The sequence below is a fragment of the Macaca nemestrina genome, chromosome 3 (genome assembly GCF_043159975.1).
Source record: "Macaca nemestrina isolate mMacNem1 chromosome 3, mMacNem.hap1, whole genome shotgun sequence".
In the NCBI taxonomy this organism is placed as follows: Eukaryota; Metazoa; Chordata; class Mammalia; order Primates; family Cercopithecidae; genus Macaca; species Macaca nemestrina.
Window position 1 is genome coordinate 35089268 of NC_092127.1, and position 19371 is coordinate 35108638.

The 19371-nt window shown below is 38.1% G+C and overlaps 1 protein-coding gene across 1 annotated transcript; it reads left to right on the plus strand.

Annotated features, from left to right (window-relative positions):
- Positions 1 to 4321: 4321 nt before the first annotated feature.
- Positions 4322 to 11176, plus strand: LOC105463511 (fibrinogen alpha chain). Its single transcript, XM_071092908.1, has 6 exons — positions 4322 to 4448; positions 5522 to 5647; positions 6108 to 6291; positions 7446 to 7591; positions 8189 to 9674; positions 10380 to 11176. Exons 1-6 carry the CDS (start codon positions 4395 to 4397, stop codon positions 11087 to 11089), a joined length of 2706 nt encoding a protein of 901 aa, XP_070949009.1. The 5' UTR covers positions 4322 to 4394; the 3' UTR covers positions 11090 to 11176.
- Positions 11177 to 19371: the final 8195 nt, after the last annotated feature.

A 19371-nucleotide genomic window follows, 5' to 3' on the forward strand; every position in this document is an offset into this window, starting at 1 on the left:
GTATCCACCCAGGGTAAGACAAATACTCCATTCAAAATAACACTGTCATTTTGTTTTGTATTTTTAAGTTGTATTTATACAACTGCAAATATCTAGATAACCGGTTATGTATTTTACTTTTCCTGTGGAAGTTGTGATGAGTAGATATAGTTTAAAACTGAAACATATAGCTATAGAATTTCTACTCTTTCTGTTTATATTATATATCATACAAATAAAGCTATTAAAACTAGTGAAAACTATTCCAGTCATGCTAAAAGTTATGGTATAACAAATATGTAAATTCATGCTCTTAAATGTTTATATTAACTTTTATACTTAAATCTTGATATTACATTAACTTAAAAAATACAGATATATCAAACATCCTTCTCATTAGAGTTAAGGCAAATAGGATGTAGTTATCTATAGGAAAAAGACAAACCTGGTGCAGTGACTCACACCTGTCATCCCAGCACTTTGGGAGGCCGAGGTGGGTGGATCACCTGAGGTCAGGAGTTCAAGACCAGCCTGGTCAACATGGTGAAAACCCGTCTCTACTAAAAATACAAAAAATTAGCCAGTCATGATGGTGGCACCTGTAATCCCAGCTATTCGTGAGGCTGAGGCAGGAGAATCGCTTGAACCAGGGAGGCAGAGGTTGCAGTAAGCTGAGATCGTGCCATTGCACTCCAGCCTGGGCGGCAGAGCAAGACTCCATCTCAAAAAAAAAAAAAGAGAAAAAAGAAAAAGGCAACGCACAGCAGATTATAATTTAAGCAACTGAAAATTTCTTCAATCTTTTTTCTAGTTTTGCACTTTTAAAGATACTCTTATTGTCACATGCTTTTTAAAAAATGATACTCGTATTATTTGTTGCCTATTAATTTGCATAGTTTTCCTTCTAAACAAAACCTACTCCTCCAAAGCTTACAATACAGCCTGTTCATGGGGCAGAGAGCCCAGCCTAGTGAGCAGCCTGCAGTGTGGGGCCAAAGAGTGACCTACAAAAGTGCCTCATTAGGGACTCCTGGCACTAGAGTCAAAACAAGGGAACATTTTATCATGGAGCATTGGAATATTCTAGGAAAAATAAAAGCTACTGTTTCTAGAGCTCCTGCTGTGTATGGCCAACATTTTACATAAACCATTTTATATAATCTTCACAGCAATCCTGCAAGACAAATATCATCATCCCCTTTATAGCTCAGAGAATTTAAATAGTTTGCCCATGTCACTTAGCTGGAATCCAGGTCTCACATGCTGGAAAGCCCACCATGCATTGCCACCACTGTATGGTGACAGCCCTTCCATTTCTCCAGCAGATACTGAGCAGCAATTGCTCTATGCCTGGCATTTGTGCTAGTCCTTGTGCCTTGGCCTCAGGAAGCTTAGTGTAGGCAAGACACAGAATAAACAAATACCTTCCCAAATACACATTGTCCAGGAGTTATAAGGTACAGTATGGAAAAACCAAGCAGGGTCAATGGAATGACATGCGAGAATGGCAGCTCTTTAGATCAGGTGGCCAGAGAAGGCTCTCTGAGTAGGTGCCATGTGAGCAGAGGCCAGGATTAAGAAATGGCGTGAGATGTGCTATTCTGAGAGGCAAGGATAAAGTCCTCAGGTGGCATCCTTGGAAACACCCTGACATGGCACTAGGGTGGTGGCATTCAACCAAACTGTTTCTGTTAATTTACCTTCAATCAGATTACATTCACCCGACTCACCTGAGGCCTACCAGGTTGCTCTCGGGAACTTCTTTGCTATATACCATGTTCACCTCCCAAAGGTGGCACTTCTTGTGGGCAAAGGAAAATGTGTGCAGAGATCAAGCCTCGCCTTCCTAGCTAAGCCTGACATTTTGCCAGTGCGGTGTTGTGAATGAGTATAACCCAGCTTTTCATGGAATCATTGCCCTGTGGAACCTGGATGGGGCTCTGGGTCTTCCTCTTTCTTCTGCAATTAGCTCTAGAAATCATAGCAAGCTGCCTCAGGGGTGAGCTTGATCAGACAAGGAGCCTTCCATAGAGCAGACAGTGCACTGCCTTGCACCAGGGCTTCCAGCCATTTTTAGAAAGCTTCACATGTCTGCAGTGCTGGGGGGAGGCAGCCAGGCAACTTTCCATCACTGGAACCCACTCATGCTTTCTCGCTCAATGAGGGCCCACACATTTTGGGGAGAATATAAAGACCAATAAAACATTTCAATTCTCAAGTTTATGATCTAGTGGAGGAGACAGACAGTACTCCTACAGTGATAAATGCCATCAGTAGTGCACACTCTAAGGAAGTATGAAAGAACTTGAGATTGCTTTTAATTGGACATTGAATCAGGTACCCTGCAAAATGTCTAGCAAAGAACCCAAGACTTAGTAAACATTCAATACACATCAGCTATCACTCTTATTAGGATTGGCTTCACATAGGAAGCAGAATTTGAGGCAAGGTAGGATTGCCAGATAAAGTACAGGATGTCCAGTGAAGTTTGAATTTCAGATAAACAACAAAAAAATTTTAAGTGTGTCTCAAATATCACATGAGACATACTTATACTAAAATAGATTTGCTGTTTATCTGAAATTCAAACTTCACTGGGACACCCTTATTTTTATTTGCTATTTGACTAACCTAATACATCTGGCAAATCTAAGCTGAATTTTTTTTTTTTACTTTTATTGAAGTATAATTGACAAATAAAAGTTGCATAATTTAGGTTGTACAGCTTGATGTTTTTTTACTTTCCTTCAAAGGGGAACTTCTCTCTGATTGGTGTTTTGATACACATAAACATTGTCAAATGATTACCATAATTAATCTAATTAGCACATAAAACACCTCATATCGTTACTTTTTTGTGTGGTGAGAAGACTTAAGATCTACCTTTTTAGCAAATTTCAAATATGCAGCACAGTATTAGCAACTATAGTCACCATGGTGCACATTAGACTCCAGAACTTACTCATATTGCATAACTCAAATTGTGTGCCCTTTGGCCAACATCTCCGCCATTTCTCCAATGCCTCAGGCCCTGGCCACCACCATTCTACTCTTTTCTTCTGTGAGTTTGACTATTTTAGATTTCACACGTAAGAAAGATCATACAGTATTTGTCTTTCTTTTCCTTTCTTTCTTTCTTTTTTTTTTTTAAGAGGGAGTCTCGCTCTGTGGCCCAGGCTGGAGTGCAATGGTGAAATCTCGGCTCACTGCAACCTCCTCCGCCTTCCGAGTTCAAGTGATTCTCCCTGCCTCAGCCTCCCGAGTAGCTGGGATTACAGGTGCCCACCACCACGACCGGCTAAGTAGTATTTGTCTTTCTATATCTGCTCATTTCACTTAGGATAATGCCCTCTAGGTTCACCTGTGTTACTGCAAATGACAGAATTTCCTTGTTTTTCAGGGCTGAGTAATACTCCATTGTGTATATATACGCCACATTTTCTTCATCTCCTCATCCATCAGTGGACACTTGGGTTGTTTCCATATGTTGGCTATTGTCAATAAAGCTGCAATGAACATGAGAATGCAGGTATCTCTTCAAGGTCCTGATTTCATTTCTTTTGGAAATACACTCAGAAGTGAGATTGCTGGCACAGAAACAGGAAAGAAATTGTATTTTTCATGGCACTTTATGATCTCCCATAATTCACTGAGTACTTCCTATGTGACAGTCACTGTTCTGAGGGATTTACAAGAATTAACTCTTTTATTCTTCATAAAAGCATGGGGTAGCTTATCAGCATCCTTATTTTATAAATGAGGAAACTGAGGTATAAAGAGGTAAAGTAACTTGTCTAAGAACATAGAGCAGGGAAGTGGTGCAGCTTGGATTATGAACCTAAGATGTTTGGTTCCTGGGGCTACTGTCATCTTAATATTTTAGATAGAGAAAAGTAATCTGTTCTAAATAAAGTTATAGAAAGCCTTCAGGGCCAGCCTATCACCAAAGTTATTTTTTACATACCAGATCACCCAACCCTATTCTGCATAAAGTGAAATATTGTTTGCTAAATCACTACTACTGGGGGCTACAGCTAGCTTAACTAAGCACCTTCTGTATTCTTTCACATATAGAAATATGGATATACCCTCCTATGCTCCTCTTTTCATTCTCAAAGCCACCCTGTTCCTGGAATGTGAGATCTTCTCCTAATTGTTGGCTGGAGAATCAAACGCTACCTTTGCAACAGCTTATCGGAAGCAAACAAGCTGAGGGGAATTGAGCAAGAATTTCTGGGACACCAACAGCATAGGAGGAACAAAGGATGTAGAGGGAGGGTTGACGGTCTACACAGGACAAAGCCAATGATTAACCAAACCTCCTGCAGATTTAAATGGGATGGGAACTAGGAGTGGAGGCAATCCTTTCTTTCAGCTGGAGTGCTCCTCATGAGCCAGCCCCACCCTTAGAAAAGATGTTTTCCATGAGGATCGTCTGCCTGGTCCTAAGTGTGGTGGGCACAGGATGGGTATGGCCCTTTTCATTTTCTCTTCTTGCTTTCTCTCTGGTGTTTATTCCACAAAGAGCTTGGAGGTCAGAGTCTACCTGTTCTATGTCATGACACACTCTTAGCTTTATGAACTCCAGGCCTGGGAGGAAAGCTCCTGGATGGGATTGACACCTCAAGAATACAAGGTAATATGACCCCAAGAGGAAGATCTTAGATGGATGAGAGTGTACAAACTCACAAGGGAAACTTTAGCATCAGTCATTCAGTCTTACTACATTTTGTTTTGTTTTGTTTTAAAAAGGGCAAGAATTCTTTGCTATCCTTGTAGTTATAAAGCCTTGGTGCCTTATAATGCTAGTTAATGGAATAAAACATTCTACGGTAAGATTTGTTTTCTTTAATTATTAATTTTTTGCTACTTGCCCATAATAAGCAGAACTTTTAGTTTTCGTACAGTTTTGCTGAAAGGTTATTTTTGTGTTTGTCAAGACAAAAGAAAAAGCAAATTAATTATCTTTGTAAACATCTTTGCAGTATCAGAAGAGATTAGTTAGTAAGGCAATATGCTTTTAGAAAGTAATGGTATTCTTTTAGATTATGAATCCATCTCTAAAGGTTACATAGAAACTTGAAGGAGAGAGGAACATTAAGTTAAGATAGTGTAGGTTTTTTCTACCGAAGCAGCAATTACAGGAGAAAGAGCTCTATAGCTTTCAACTTTCTTTCTGTCTGCAGTCATTAGTAAAAATGAAAAGGTAAAATTTAACTGATTTTGTAGATTCAAATAATTTTCCTTTTAGGATGGATTCTTTAAAACTCATAATATTTATCAAATGCTTATTTAGTGTCATACACAGTTAAGAAATTTGTACACCTTATCTCCTTTAATTCTCATAACAACTCCATAAAATGGGTCTTAGGATTTCCATTTGAAGACAAGAAACCTGAGGCTTGCAGAAGCCCTGTGGCTGGTGTCCTTAATCTTTGTGAGAGTGCCATCTCTTCCTGGGGACTTATAGGCATGCCAGTGTCTCCTCTTCTGGCTAACATTGCTGTTGCTCTCTTTTGTGTATGTGAATGAATCTTTAAAGACTGCAGATACTGGTGAAGGTGACTTTCTAGCTGAAGGAGGAGGTGTGCGTGGCCCAAGGGTTGTGGAAAGGCATCAATCTGCCTGCAAAGATTCAGACTGGCCCTTCTGCTCTGATGAAGACTGGGTAAGCAGTTAGCTGGGGAAGCAGGAAATTCCTTCCCTCTGTTGCTAGAGGGGCTCACAGGCTGATCTGATTGGTCCCAGAAACTTTTTAAAATAGAAAATAATTGAATAGCTCCCTACGTACCAAATAAAGAAAAGGAACCTACTAGCAAGAGCACTGTTTAATTACCTCCCCAACTCTGGATCATTAGTGGGTGAACAGACTGGATTTCAGTTGCATGCTCAGGCAAAACTAGGCACCTGAGTATAGTGGCCTCAATTTCCTGGCATCTAATTTATGGCTAAGTGGAACATCATTCCAGAATTTGTCTGCAACCTCTAACTAGTCCTCTTACCTACTTTTAAGCCAACTTGTCTGGAAGAGACAGGGTAGGAAGAAATGGGGACTGCATGGAAACATGCAAAATTATTCTGAATCCAAGAGATAGATCCTTACTGTAATTTTCTCTCTTCACTTTCAGAACTACAAATGCCCTTCTGGCTGCAGGATGAAAGGGTTGATTGATGAAGTCAATCAAGATTTTACAAGCAGAATAAATAAGCTCAAAAACTCGCTATTTGACTATCAGAAGAACAATAAGGATTCTAACTCATTGACCACTAATATAATGGAAATTTTGAGAGGCGATATTGTCTCATCCAATAGTAAGTATTACATTTTTACTGCTTTGATTTTATAACAGAAACAACAAAAATCCTAAATAAATATGATATCTGCTTATATCTATGACAATTTCATCCCAAAGTACTTAGTGTAGAAATACATGCCTTCATAACATCCATGAAAATTTTAAGGGAGAGCTTTTGTTTTTGCTATTTTTTCAAAGTAAAAGATGTTAACTGAGATTGTTTAAGGTCACAAAATAAGTCAGAATTTTGGATTAAAAACAAGAATTTAAGTGTGTTCTTTTCAACAGTATATACTGAAAGTAGGATGGGTCAGACTCTTTGAGTTGGATATTTTTGTTTCTGCCTTGCAGAGGTGAAAACTGAGAGGTCAAGGAACTTATTCAAAGACACAAAGCTGGGAGTTCAACCCTCAGACTCCACTGAGCTGATTAGGTAGATTTTTAACTTTAAAATATAGAGTCAAGCTACATCATTTTCAGAGTCTACTCATTAGGGTTAGGAAACATCGCATTCACTCTGGGCACGGACAGCGAGTCTAGGGAGCCCTCAGTTTCTGAAGTTTTGCTTTACCTTTTTACACCTTCACAAACACTTGACATTTAAAATCAGTGATGCAACACTAGCTGGCAAGTGAGTGATCCTGTTGACCCAAAACAGCTTAGGAACAATTTCAAATCTATAGATAAAAGAAAAATTCATCAGTAAGAAAATCCAATATGTTCAAGTCCCTTGATTAAGGATATTATAAAATATTTGGAATGCAATCAAACCAATTATTTTAACTCCAAATTACACCTTTAAAATTCCAAAGAAATTTCTTCTATATTTATTTGAGATTACTAATTGCTAATAGGACATCTTAACTGGGATTCGTGGATGGCTGCAGGGCATAACATTATCCAAAAGTCAAATGCCCCATAGGTTTTGAACTCACAGATTAAACTGTAACCAAAATAAAATTGGGAATATTTGCAAGCTAACTTCTTTCCTTCTTTCTTTCTTTCTTCCTTCCTTTCCTCCTTTCCTCCCTTCCTCCCTTCCTCCCTTCCTCTCTTTCTCTCTTTCTCTCTTTCTTTCATCTCTCTCTTTCCTTCCTTCCTTTCTTTTTTGCTGGCAATTACAGACAAATCACTCAGCAGCTACTTCAATAACCATATTTTCTATTTCAGACCGTGATAATACCTATAACCGAGTGTCTGAAGATCTGAGAAGCAGAATTGAAGTCCTGAAGCGCAAAGTCATAGAAAAAGTACAGCATATCCAACTTCTGCAGCAAAATGTTAGGGCCCAGTTGGTTGATATGAAAAGACTGGAGGTAAGTATGTGGCTGTGGTCCCAGACTTCCTTGTTTATGAGTAGCAGGGAAAAGGAAGACGATAGTTATGCATTGAGTGTCTACTATATGCAGAGAAAAGTATTATATCCATCATCTACCTAAAAGTAGGTATTATTTTCCTCACTCAACAGTTGAAGAAAAAAAATTCAGAGATATTAAGTAAATTTTCCAATGGTACATAGATAGTAAATTTCAAAATCAAGTGTTCAGTCCTTGTCTAATTCCAAAGCCCAGTACATCACCATGCCTCTGAGTCTTCAGCCTGAGTTTCACCAAGGATCATTTAATTAGCGTTGCCTTTGAGAGAGAATAGCACCTTACTCTTGATCCATTCTGAGACTAAGATGATCAAAGAGCATTCATTGCTTATCCTTGCTAGCCCTGTAATACCCAACATCTCTTCCACTGAGGGTGCTCGATAAGCAGAAAACAGAGAATATTAAGTGGTAGGTCTCCAAGTCAAAAAAAAAAAATGAAACCAGTTTCCAGAAGGAGAATTAACTACCAGAAACTCAATAGACATAGTTTATGTATTTTTATCTACATTTTCTCTTTCTTTTTCTCCCCTCTCTCTAGGTGGACGTTGACATTAAGATCCGATCTTGTCGAGGGTCATGCAGTAGGGCTTTAGCTCGTGAAGTAGATCTGAAGGACTATGAAGATCAGCAGAAGCAACTTGAACAGGTCATTGCCAAAGACTTACTTCCCTCTAGAGATAGGCAACACTTACCACTGATAAAAATGAACCCAGTTCCGGACTTGTTTCCCCCAAATTTCAAGAGCCAGCTTCAGAAGGTACCCCCAGAGTGGAAGGCATTAACAGACATGCAGCAGATGAGAATGGAGTTAGAGAGACCTGGTGGAAATGAGGTTACCCAAGTAGGCTCCACCTCTTATAGAACAGGATCAGAGACAGAAAGCCCCAGGAACCCTAGCAGTGCTGGAAGCTGGAACCCTGGGAGCTCTGGACCTGGAAGTACTGGACACCAAACCCCTGGGAGCTCTGGACCAGGAAGTACTGGAACCTGGAAACCTGGGAGCTCTGGACCTGGAAGTACTGGAACCTGGAACCCTGGGAGCTCTGGATCTGGAAGTACTGGAACCTGGAACCCTGGGAGCTCTGGAACTGGAAGTACTGGAACCTGGAACCCTGGGAGCTCTGGATCTGGAAGTACTGGAACCTGGAACCCTGGGAGCTCTGGACCTGGAAGTACTGGAAACCAAAACACTGGGAGCCCTAGACCTGGTAGTACCGGAACCTGGAATCCTGGCAGCTCTGGACATGGAAGTGCTGGGCACTGGAGTTCTGAGAGTTCTGTATCTAGTAGTACTGGACATTGGCACTCTGGATCTGGAAGTTTTAGGCCAGATAGCTCAGGCTCTGGGAACACCAGGCCTACCAACCCAGACTGGGGCACGTTTGAAGAGGTGCCAGGAAATGTAAGTCCAGGGACAAACAGAGAGCACCGCACAGAAAAACTGGTCACTTCTAAAGGAGACAAAGAGCTCGTGGTTGGCAAAGAGAAGGTCACCTCTGGAAGCACAACCACCACACGTCGTTCATGCTCTAAAACCGTTACTAAGACTGTTATTGGTCCTGATGGTCACAAAGAAGTTACCAAAGAAGTAGTGACCTCCGAAGATGGTTCTGACTGTCCCGAGGCGATAGATTTAGGCATAGGTACTCTGGATGAGTTCCGCCATAGGCACCCTGATGCAGCTGCCTTCTTTGACACTGCCTCAACTGGAAAAACATTTCCAGGTTTCTTTCCATCTACGTTCAGAGAGTTTGCCAGTGAGGCTGAGTCAATGGGTTCAGAATCTGGTACCTTCACAAATACAAAGGAAACCAGTTCTCATCACTCTGGGGTAGCTGAATTCCCTTCCAGTGGTAAAACTTCAAGTCACAGCAAACAATTTATTAGTAGCACAGCTTACAACAGAGAAGGCTCTACATTTGAAAGCAAGAGTTATAAAATGGCAGATGAGGCCGGAAGTGAAGCTGATCATGAAGGAACACATTCCACCAAGAGAGGCCATGCTAAATCTCGCTCTTCCAGAGGTATCCACACTTCTCCTTTGGGGAAGCCTTTCCTGTCCCCTTAGACTAAGTTCAATATTTCTGCACAGTGCTCCCATGGCCCCTTGCATTTCCTTCTTAACTCTCTGTTACAATTCATTGAAACTACACTTTTTTGGTCTGTTTTTGCGCTAGACTGTAAGTTCCATGGGGGCAGGGCCTTTGTCTGTCTCATCTCTGTATTTCCAAATGCCTAACAGTAACAGAGTCATGACTCAATAAATACATGTTAAATGGATGAATTACTTCCTCTGAAACTCTATTTGAGCTTATTTAATCAAATTCTTTCACTAGTCAAAGTGTGTGCTATTAGAATTGTCACCCAATTGATTAATCACATTTTTAGTATGTGTCTCAGTTGACATTTAGGTCAGCCTAAAAACAAGTTCTATTAGTATTAATTGATGCTTAGCTACCTGTACTGGTTACTTGCTATTAGTATGTGCAAGTAAAATTCCAAATCCATTTGAGGAAAATCCCCTTTGCAATTTGTAGGTATAAATAAGCCCTTGTTTGCATAAGTTCTATCCCACTGTAAGTGCATCCTTCCCCTATGGAGGGAAGAAAAGGAGGAAGAAAGAACAGAAGGGAAGGAAACAATATTTGCCTTCTTTAATCTGAGTCGTGCCTATCTTTGTAAAGTTAAATGAGAATAACTTCTTCCAACCAGCTTAATTTTTTTTTTAGACTGTGATGATGTCCTCCAAACACATCCTTCAGGTACCCAAAGTGGCATTTTCAATATCAAGCTACCTGGATCCAGTAAGATTTTTTCTGTTTATTGCGATCAAGAGACCAGTTTGGGAGGATGGCTTTTGATCCAGCAAAGAATGGATGGATCACTGAATTTTAACCGGACCTGGCAAGACTACAAGAGAGGTTTCGGCAGCCTGAATGACGAGGGGGAAGGAGAATTCTGGCTAGGCAATGACTACCTCCACTTACTAACCCAGAGGGGCTCTGTTCTTAGGGTTGAATTAGAGGACTGGGCTGGGAACGAAGCTTATGCAGAATATTACTTCCGGGTAGGCTCTGAGGCCGAAGGCTATGCCCTCCAGGTCTCCTCCTATGAAGGCACTGCAGGCGATGCTCTGATTGAAGGTTCCGTAGAGGAAGGGACAGAGTACACCTCTCACAACAGCATGCAGTTCAGCACCTTTGACAGGGATGCAGACCAGTGGGAAGAGAACTGTGCAGAAGTCTATGGGGGAGGCTGGTGGTATAACAACTGCCAAGCAGCCAATCTCAATGGCATCTACTACCTTGGGGGCTCCTATGACCCGAGGAATAACAGTCCTTATGAGATTGAGAACGGAGTGGTCTGGGTTTCCTTTAGAGGGGCAGATTATTCCCTCAGGGCTGTTCGCATGAAAATTAGGCCCCTTTTGACCCAATAGACTAAAGGAGTGGGAGTGGGAGCACTCTGGCTTCTTTGCTAGAAAAGTGGAGAGGAAATAAGAAAGGTAAAGCGTTGAGATTCTCTACAATCTAAAAAATTCCTAGGTGCTATTTTCTTATCCTTTGTACTGTAGCTAAATGTACCTGAGACATATTAGTCTTTGAAAAATAAAGTTATATAAGTTTTTTTATCTTTAAATAGCTCTGTGGGTTTGAAAATTTTTATAAGGATATACCAAGGGCCATTCAGTACAACAGGAAAGTGTCAGACAGAAGCTTCCCTCTCTAACCTTGAGGAGTATTGGTTTGAGAACTTCTCTTCCCATACCACCCAAAGTCATAAGGCCATTGCAAACTAAAACAGTTATTTTATCCATTTGATATGAATGGTTTTAAGCCAATATTTTAAGGTAAAACTCACTGAATCTAACCATAGCTGACCTTTGAAGTAGAATTTACAACTTATAATTACAATGCACAGTTTATAATTACAATATGTATTCATGTCTTTTGATATGGAGCAAATCCAGGAAGACAGGAGAAACATTCTTTCCTAAATAGAAATGAAAATCTGTCCTTTAAGCCCTTCCACTAGATATTGTAAGGCATACTTATTTTTTTTCCCAGGGTGTAACCAATTTCTTTCAAAAACACATTTAAAATTTTAAAACTATTTATGATTATTCAAAAAGCAGACAATTCACACATTAATAAATAATCTCCCAAGTATTGATTTAACTTCATTTTTCTAACAATCATAAACTATATTCTGTGACATGTTCACTATTATTAAATGTAAATCGTTAATGGAAAGCATCTCACTAAGTATGATCTATGCTATATTCAAAATTCAACACATTTGCATTGGTCAATATTTGGTCCAAGCTGCATCTTTAATCCTGGTGGCCTTGCCCTCTGATTTTCAATTTGCATTCTTCTCTATTAAGATATATTTGCCTTTTCTCTTGAATATGTATTAAAATATCCCAAGCAATCCAGTATACCATCCTTTCTTACATAGCTTCTATTCTGATACGACTGCATTATTTCTCAAGGAAGGAAGGAAGGAGAGACAGTGGGAAGGAGAGGAGAAGGGAGGGAGGAGGAAAAAGGAGGCTATAGCTAGGGGCCAGAGCCTGGGGATCAAAAGGGAAATAACCTTGCAAATGCATCACATATGAACCCCAGAGTTCTTGAATTTCCTTATGGGGAATTGTAAATCTCTGATACAAACTAAATGCTATACCTTCAAATAGTTGGATACTTGGAAAAGAACTTCTTCAGAATTAAATGAAGCTTCATTTCTTTCAGACATCAGAACTTCATGGTGTCTCTATCCCCACTCCACTTTCACTCACACGTATACCTTGACAGAATTTGAGTTGAGACTAGAAAACACTTTGTTTTCCCGAATAGCACCCTATTTAGGAACAGAATTGGGTCCTGGAATGAAAGTGATTATGAATGGGAAGGACGATTTATTTCTAATTATTTAGAAGATTTTGAGTTTGTCAAAGGATTAGATAAATCTCTTTTAATTTGATAAATGGTAGTCAATATTAGCAGGCTCATGAGAATTGGAGATACAATTTGGTTGTGAGACAAGACATGACACATCTATATTCCATTTCACCTTATCTTTATTTTCTATTTCATTTTTTCTGAAATTAAATATTAATTTAGCTCTCTGACTCTCATTCATTCAGAAGCCCATTTCAACTTGGTTTTCATGCGATTACCTCATGCTTGAAATTGATCTTCTTAAGTCAACACAACTTTGGAATTCTAAATTAAATGGGCTGCATTCAAGCCTCTTTCTACTTGATCTCTTTTAAACATCTGCTACTTATTTTGCCCTTATCCTGCCTCTCGGACCTGTGTTTTTGTCTTGGTTTCTATACCATTTCTTCCTGCCTCACTCTTTTCAGTGTTTTTAACTGGTAATTTCTTCTCAGACCACTTCTTAAATGTAGGGATTTCTCACTGTATTTACATTGGTACTCATCTTTATCATTTGAGATTAGGTTTGGCACATCTGATTTCAACAAGACAGAAATTCATTTCTTGCTCACAGAAAAGCCTATGTAGGATTATGTCTGCATAGTCTTCAGGAAGCCATCATTTTAATAAAAGACTTACATCCTCTGGTTCACCTCACAATCCAAATATGTCCTGTGGCAATCTGGAAGGTGGAGAAAACACTGAAGGGCAAAGGAGTACCTCCTCCTTTTAAGGAACTTTCTTGAGTGTTCTAACAGCACTTCTGCTTATATTAGCCACAACTTAGTCACATAGATGAGCTTAGTTGCAGGAGAAGCTGAGGCAAGTTGACTTTTAGCTTGAGTACAAGTCTATCCTAACTAAAATCAGGATTCTGCTAATAAGGAAAAGAGGGAGAATAGATATGGAAGTCTGCAATTACCACTCTTGGCCAAACATGTTCTCGCTCTACAGTGAGTACCCTTTCTCCTTGATTGATCTGACAATCACCATAGCTTCAACTACTATCAGTGGCCTTAAGCAGGAGACAGACATTAAAATTAAGTTAAAACTTCTTGGCTTAGAATATAAACTCTTTCACAAACTGGTCCATTTTCAACCTCTGCAATCAATCATTCTATACATTAATTACACTGAATTTCTCACTGGCACTGAAATACTAGGTCCTTAAATGATTTTCTGCCTTTTCATAAACTACCTAGAAGATACCCATTCACCCCTTTAAAAACAGCTCAAATAATTCTGCTTCTGTGAACCCTTCCCCAGTGTACCATAGAATGAATTAAATTGTCCTCTAGGCCCTCATAGCTTGTTCTTATCTCAAAAATAACATATTCCATCCCTAACTCTAATGTATTTATATTATTTGTGGTACTAGGTTATGAATTCCTTTGGGATAGAGCTCATTTATACAGTGTATCCTGTTCTACATAAAATGTCTCCCCATCCTAAGATTATATAGTCTTTCAAATACTTCCTTAATTTTAAAATGTTCTTTCTTTTTTCTGTTTTTTTCTTTTGCACATATATATTTAACCTATAATTTATTTTAATATGTCATGAAGAAAGTCTACTTTTGTTTTCTTGTGGATGGATAGCCAATTATACTGGGATCCTTTATTAAAGAAAGCATTCTTTGTCCATAGAACTAAAATGTCAATTTTTTTCTATAAGATTTTCTTGGGATCAATATATAAACTCTCTCCTGTGCTTATACCTTCTTGCTCACATTTCAATTGCAGAGATTGGATGCAGTAGTCTCCATCATATTCCCCACTTTTTTCCTTTTTTTTTTTTTGTCTGTAAAATTGTACTTTTAATTTTTACTTTCTTTTGTTGTTCTGGGACTACTTAGAGAAGTTTTTCTTAATTTCCAATTTTCTCATTTTAAAACCCAATTTGTTATTTTTTAGGGGGTTAGAGTGAGTCATCTTTCAATCATTAGTTTTCAAGTATTTAATAAATATTGTTAATTTAACCAACTGTTTCATTCTAAGCATTTTAGATTTCCTTAATTAATTAATTAATTAATTTTATTGCTAGTGGTACAATCACGGCTCATTGCAGCTTCTACCTCCTGGGCTCAAGCAATTCTCCCATCTCAGCCTCCTGAGGAGCTGGGACTACAGTCACACAGCACCATGTCCAGTTAATTTTTTCCCTTTTTGTAGAGACAGAGTCTTGCTATGTTGTCCAGGCTGGTCTTAAACTCCTGGCCTTAAGTAATCCTCCTGTCTCAGTCTCCCAAAGTATAGAATTTTTAAGGTTTTCTTTGTGGACAAGTTTGCATTAACTTTTGCAAATGTTTCATTGGTGAAAAGAATGTATATTATCACATTCATATGTTATAATGTTCCATATTACCAAGCCTGTCAATGGTATTATTTAAATATCCCAAATCTTTTCCTTTTTATGTATCTTTTTTTAAGAGACAGAGTCTCACTCTGTTACCTAGGCTGGAAGAGTGCAGTAGTGCAATCATAGCTCACTGGTGGCTCAAACTCCTGGCCTCTTGCCTGGGACTCCCAAAGCACTGGGATTATAGTTATGAGTTTTTCATCGTGTTTGTGTGTGTGTGCGTGTGTGTGTGTATAAAAAGACCTCACTGTGGTTTTGTGCATGTGTGTGGTCTTTGCATTTTAGGAATTCTGCTTCGTACGGTTGGCTCCTTCTTTATACAGTGCATGAAAGTTTATGATTGTTATATCTTCTTCACAAATTGTACTTTCTATCATTACATAATGTTTCCCTTCTTTTCTGTTTCTCCTTTTGGAATTAAATTCCATCTTGTCAAATATCAATATTGTCATCACTTTTGATTTTCTTTTCTTTGAATTTGCCTACGTATCTTGACATGTCATTTCATTTTCAACATAACTTTTGTCACTTTGTTTGGAAGACTTTCCCAAAATAACAGATGAATTTTTAAACATGATTTTATTTTACCGTTGTTTTCCCTTTTCTTAAATTTTATATATCCCTTTATTTTCAAGATTTATTCTTCATCTTATTTAGAATAGTTTTTATAAATAATAGATACATTTTAAAACTTAATTATTTTACATTTACTTAAAAATATTATTTCCTCTTTCCTTAACTTTTACTCCCTTACTTAAATAATGTGGCCTCCCTCCGTTAACATGCAAGTTCTATTTAGGTTATCTATTTCAAAATAGTCCTTAGTTGAATGAATGGATTATTGAACAAAACAGATATGAATGTGAAAATTTTGCCAGGAAAGGACATGGTTTTAAATATTTCTGCTAGAGAGAAAAACGTTGAATTGGGGTTTTTAATCCTGAGTCAGGAATAGAAAAAACATCTGGCTAGATTTTAATTTTGCCTCCAGGTAAATCTATCTCCATCCTTTAGCCTAAAGCTGTCTTTGATATTCTCCTTTAGTATACCATAGTATATGAGAAAAATATCATAATTCTTCTTTTCTTAGGTGTAGAAACTTACACCTAAAAAATATCTGGTGCTTAACACAAGGCCTGACACATAATAATGACTCAATAAATTTTTGTGACCTAAGAAATCTAAGTGTTAAAAAGGAACTTTTAGGAGCAGCTGCAGTGGCTCATGCCTCTAATCCCAGCAATTTGGAAGGCTGTGGAAGAAGGATAACTTGAGTCCAGGAGTGCAAGACCAGCCTGGGCAACATAGTGAGACCCTATCTCTACAAAATAAATAAATAAATAAGCTGCATGTGGTGTCGCATACTTATGATCTCAGCTACTCGGGAAGCTGAGGTGAGAGGATCACTAGAGCCAAGGAGATCAAGCTTGAGGTTGCAGTGGGCCGTGATTGTGCCACTGCCCTCAAGCCTGGGCAACAGTGGGAAACTGTATTTCAAACAAAGCTAAACAAAACAAATAAAAAAGGAACTTATCATCTGTTTCAACCTTCTACAGAATGCATAATATAATGAAGCTAAGATTTGGGTTCTTATTAAAAGATATTATTGACATTTTAATCCAAGTCTTGTGTTTATGTATTTACTTTTAGTTCCTGGAAACTCTTTAGAATAAAGAATTTCAAGTTTCCCCCCAAATATGTGGATACTTTTAATGGATAATCAATTATTACTAGTGTTCTTTTAATGAAGGTGAGAACATTTTATGAACTGATTTTTCAGGTGAGTAAATAGTAGTTTAAGGAGGTGAAATAATGTGATGATAAGGAGGACACCTGGGGATGAAGCCCACGGTATTGTTCTTACAGGTTTTAACCACCTAAGTTCCATGCCTCATTCATTATTCATTCTGGGATAATGATGCTACACTTCATAAATAAACATGACACTATTGTATATAGCATCTGCTTTTCATTATTGGCCCAGTGGTATCACTGATCGAATTATATTTTGTCATAGGTTTCCCACCAAAACAAAATATATTTCCAAGTTAGTTAGCTGATGCTAGGGGTACAGCTGGTGAATCAGAACAGAAAGACCCATCCAGCCAAGTTCACTAATCTTTTTCATGTCTTGAAAAGCCTGAAAGGAAATGCCAAGGTGTCAATGTAGCACATGCAATCATAAATTAAAGCTTTGTTATATGCAAATAAAGTAATACAATGTTTATTACTTGCTGAAACAGCTTGGGAAGCAGCCACATTTAAATTTCAGTAGCCATGAAAATAACACAAGTTGCTTGTGGATGACAAAATTTACACAGAAACCATTTCTGAGATATCTTATAGTTGATGTATTTGTTTATGCATTTATCTAATTTACAGATTACCTCTTTTTAATGGAATTCCAAGTACTTTATAAATCTCATTTATAGAGGAAAATAATTAATTGGGGGTGAGGGCTGGGAAGGCATTAAATATCACTGAGGAAAGCAGTATTGTGAAGAATTTGCTCCTGGGGAAATCTCAATTAATTCTTAAACGTGAACAGGACATGATGTCTTCCATTTTCACATAGTAAGAGCAACCATTCAAAACCGCAGAGGCAAGAAAACTTAGAACCTGCCAGGTTTGAGCTGAGAATTGCTCTGTTACTAAGCAGTAGTCTCCCTGTTCACCAGGTCATTGCTGGAGATGGGTACGTGGTTATTACAGCAGAGTACTCTGGAAAATATTTGCTAAATTCACCTTTGTCTCAATCCCTCATAGGTCTATGACCTCAAGGTTGCATGTCTACATAAGCTGTTGCAATACTGCACTTAAGTATCTCCTTTTGACAAACAATGGGTGAAACTAGGAGAAGGACAGAGAGGTATTTATTAAAATTCTTGCAATTTCTCTGTGGCGTATAAACTGTTCAAAATAAAAAGTTTGGGGCAGAAATAAATATAATTGAATCAAAAAACAAACAAAAAGGTGTATCGCCTGTTGATCACATCTTGGTTGGGAGAAGAAAAGAAAAGGTCTGATGGTGAACATCAGTACCAGTTAAGATTATTTGCATAAGAATGTGACTCCCAGTGTAATCACTTACAAATGAAAATATTTGTATAAATAGAAGAAAATACCATGTTTCTGATTGCTATGCTACATATTATATAATGAGTAATTCATATAAAAGATGACTTTGCTAATGGAAAATTGAGGAAAGGGCCAGGCGCGGGGGCTCATGCTTATAATCCCAGCACTTCGGGAGGTCAGGGAGGGCGGATCGCTTTAGTCCAGGAGTCTGAGACCAGCTTGGGCAACACGGTGAAACCCTGTCTCTACAAAAAATACAAAAAAATTAGTTAGGTATGGTGGTGCATGCCTGTGGTCCCAGCTATTTGGGAGGCTGAGGTGGGAGAATCACCTGAGCCCAGGAAGCAGAAGTTGCAGTAAGCCAAGATCACGCCACTGTACTCCAGCCTGGGTGATAGAACGAGACCCTGTCTCAAAAAAAAGAGAAGAAAAGAAAAAACAAAAAAGAAAAAAAAGAAACTTGAGCAAAGGACATGGATAGGCAATTCAAAAAAGATAGTAAAATGGTCATTAAATATTTTTAAATCTCTTGCTTGTACTACTAATTCAAGATATGAAAATTAAAGTAATTACTAACATTTTAATCATAATATTAGTGATGAAAAAGAAAAATAAAAATTAAGTATGTAATTCTGTGCATCAGAGGTAAATCGGTACAATCTTTCTGGAGAGTTACTTGGCTATATTTTTATATATATATATATTTTTTCAGTTTAAAACGCCAAAATCATTCTTTTTTTTGAGGCAGGTTCTCACTCTGTCATCCAGGCTGTAGTGCAGTAGCAGTAGCACAATCAGGGCTCACTGCAGCCTGGGCCAAGCAATCCTCCCACCTCAGCCTTCCAAAGTGCTAGGATTACAGGCATGAGCTACTGTGCTGACCCCAAAACCTTTATTTCCTCCAGATATTCTGCTTCCAGTAATTTATCCTAGAAATAAATAAATAAATATTATATTATAAATATACATTTATAATGTATAAACAATATTATAAAACAAATATTTTAAAATATAAAATAAATTTATATTATAAATCACATATACAATGTGTTATATGATATATATTCACAAAAGGTTTATGGAGAAGGATATTAATGTCAGTACTCTCTTTAATAGAAAAAGATTGGAAAAAACGTAAATGTGAAATGAGAGGAGACTGTTTAAATAAATTCCCATAATAGAATATTATATGGCCTTTAAAAAGTGAATTACAGAAAATGATACTATAGAAGAATGTTAAATAATATGGAAAACTTTTTGTGACTCAGCGTGAAAAATTCAGGTACTAAAACATGTACAGGGTAAGACGAAAAACATAAATGAAGGTATTAGCTGTTCCACTGCC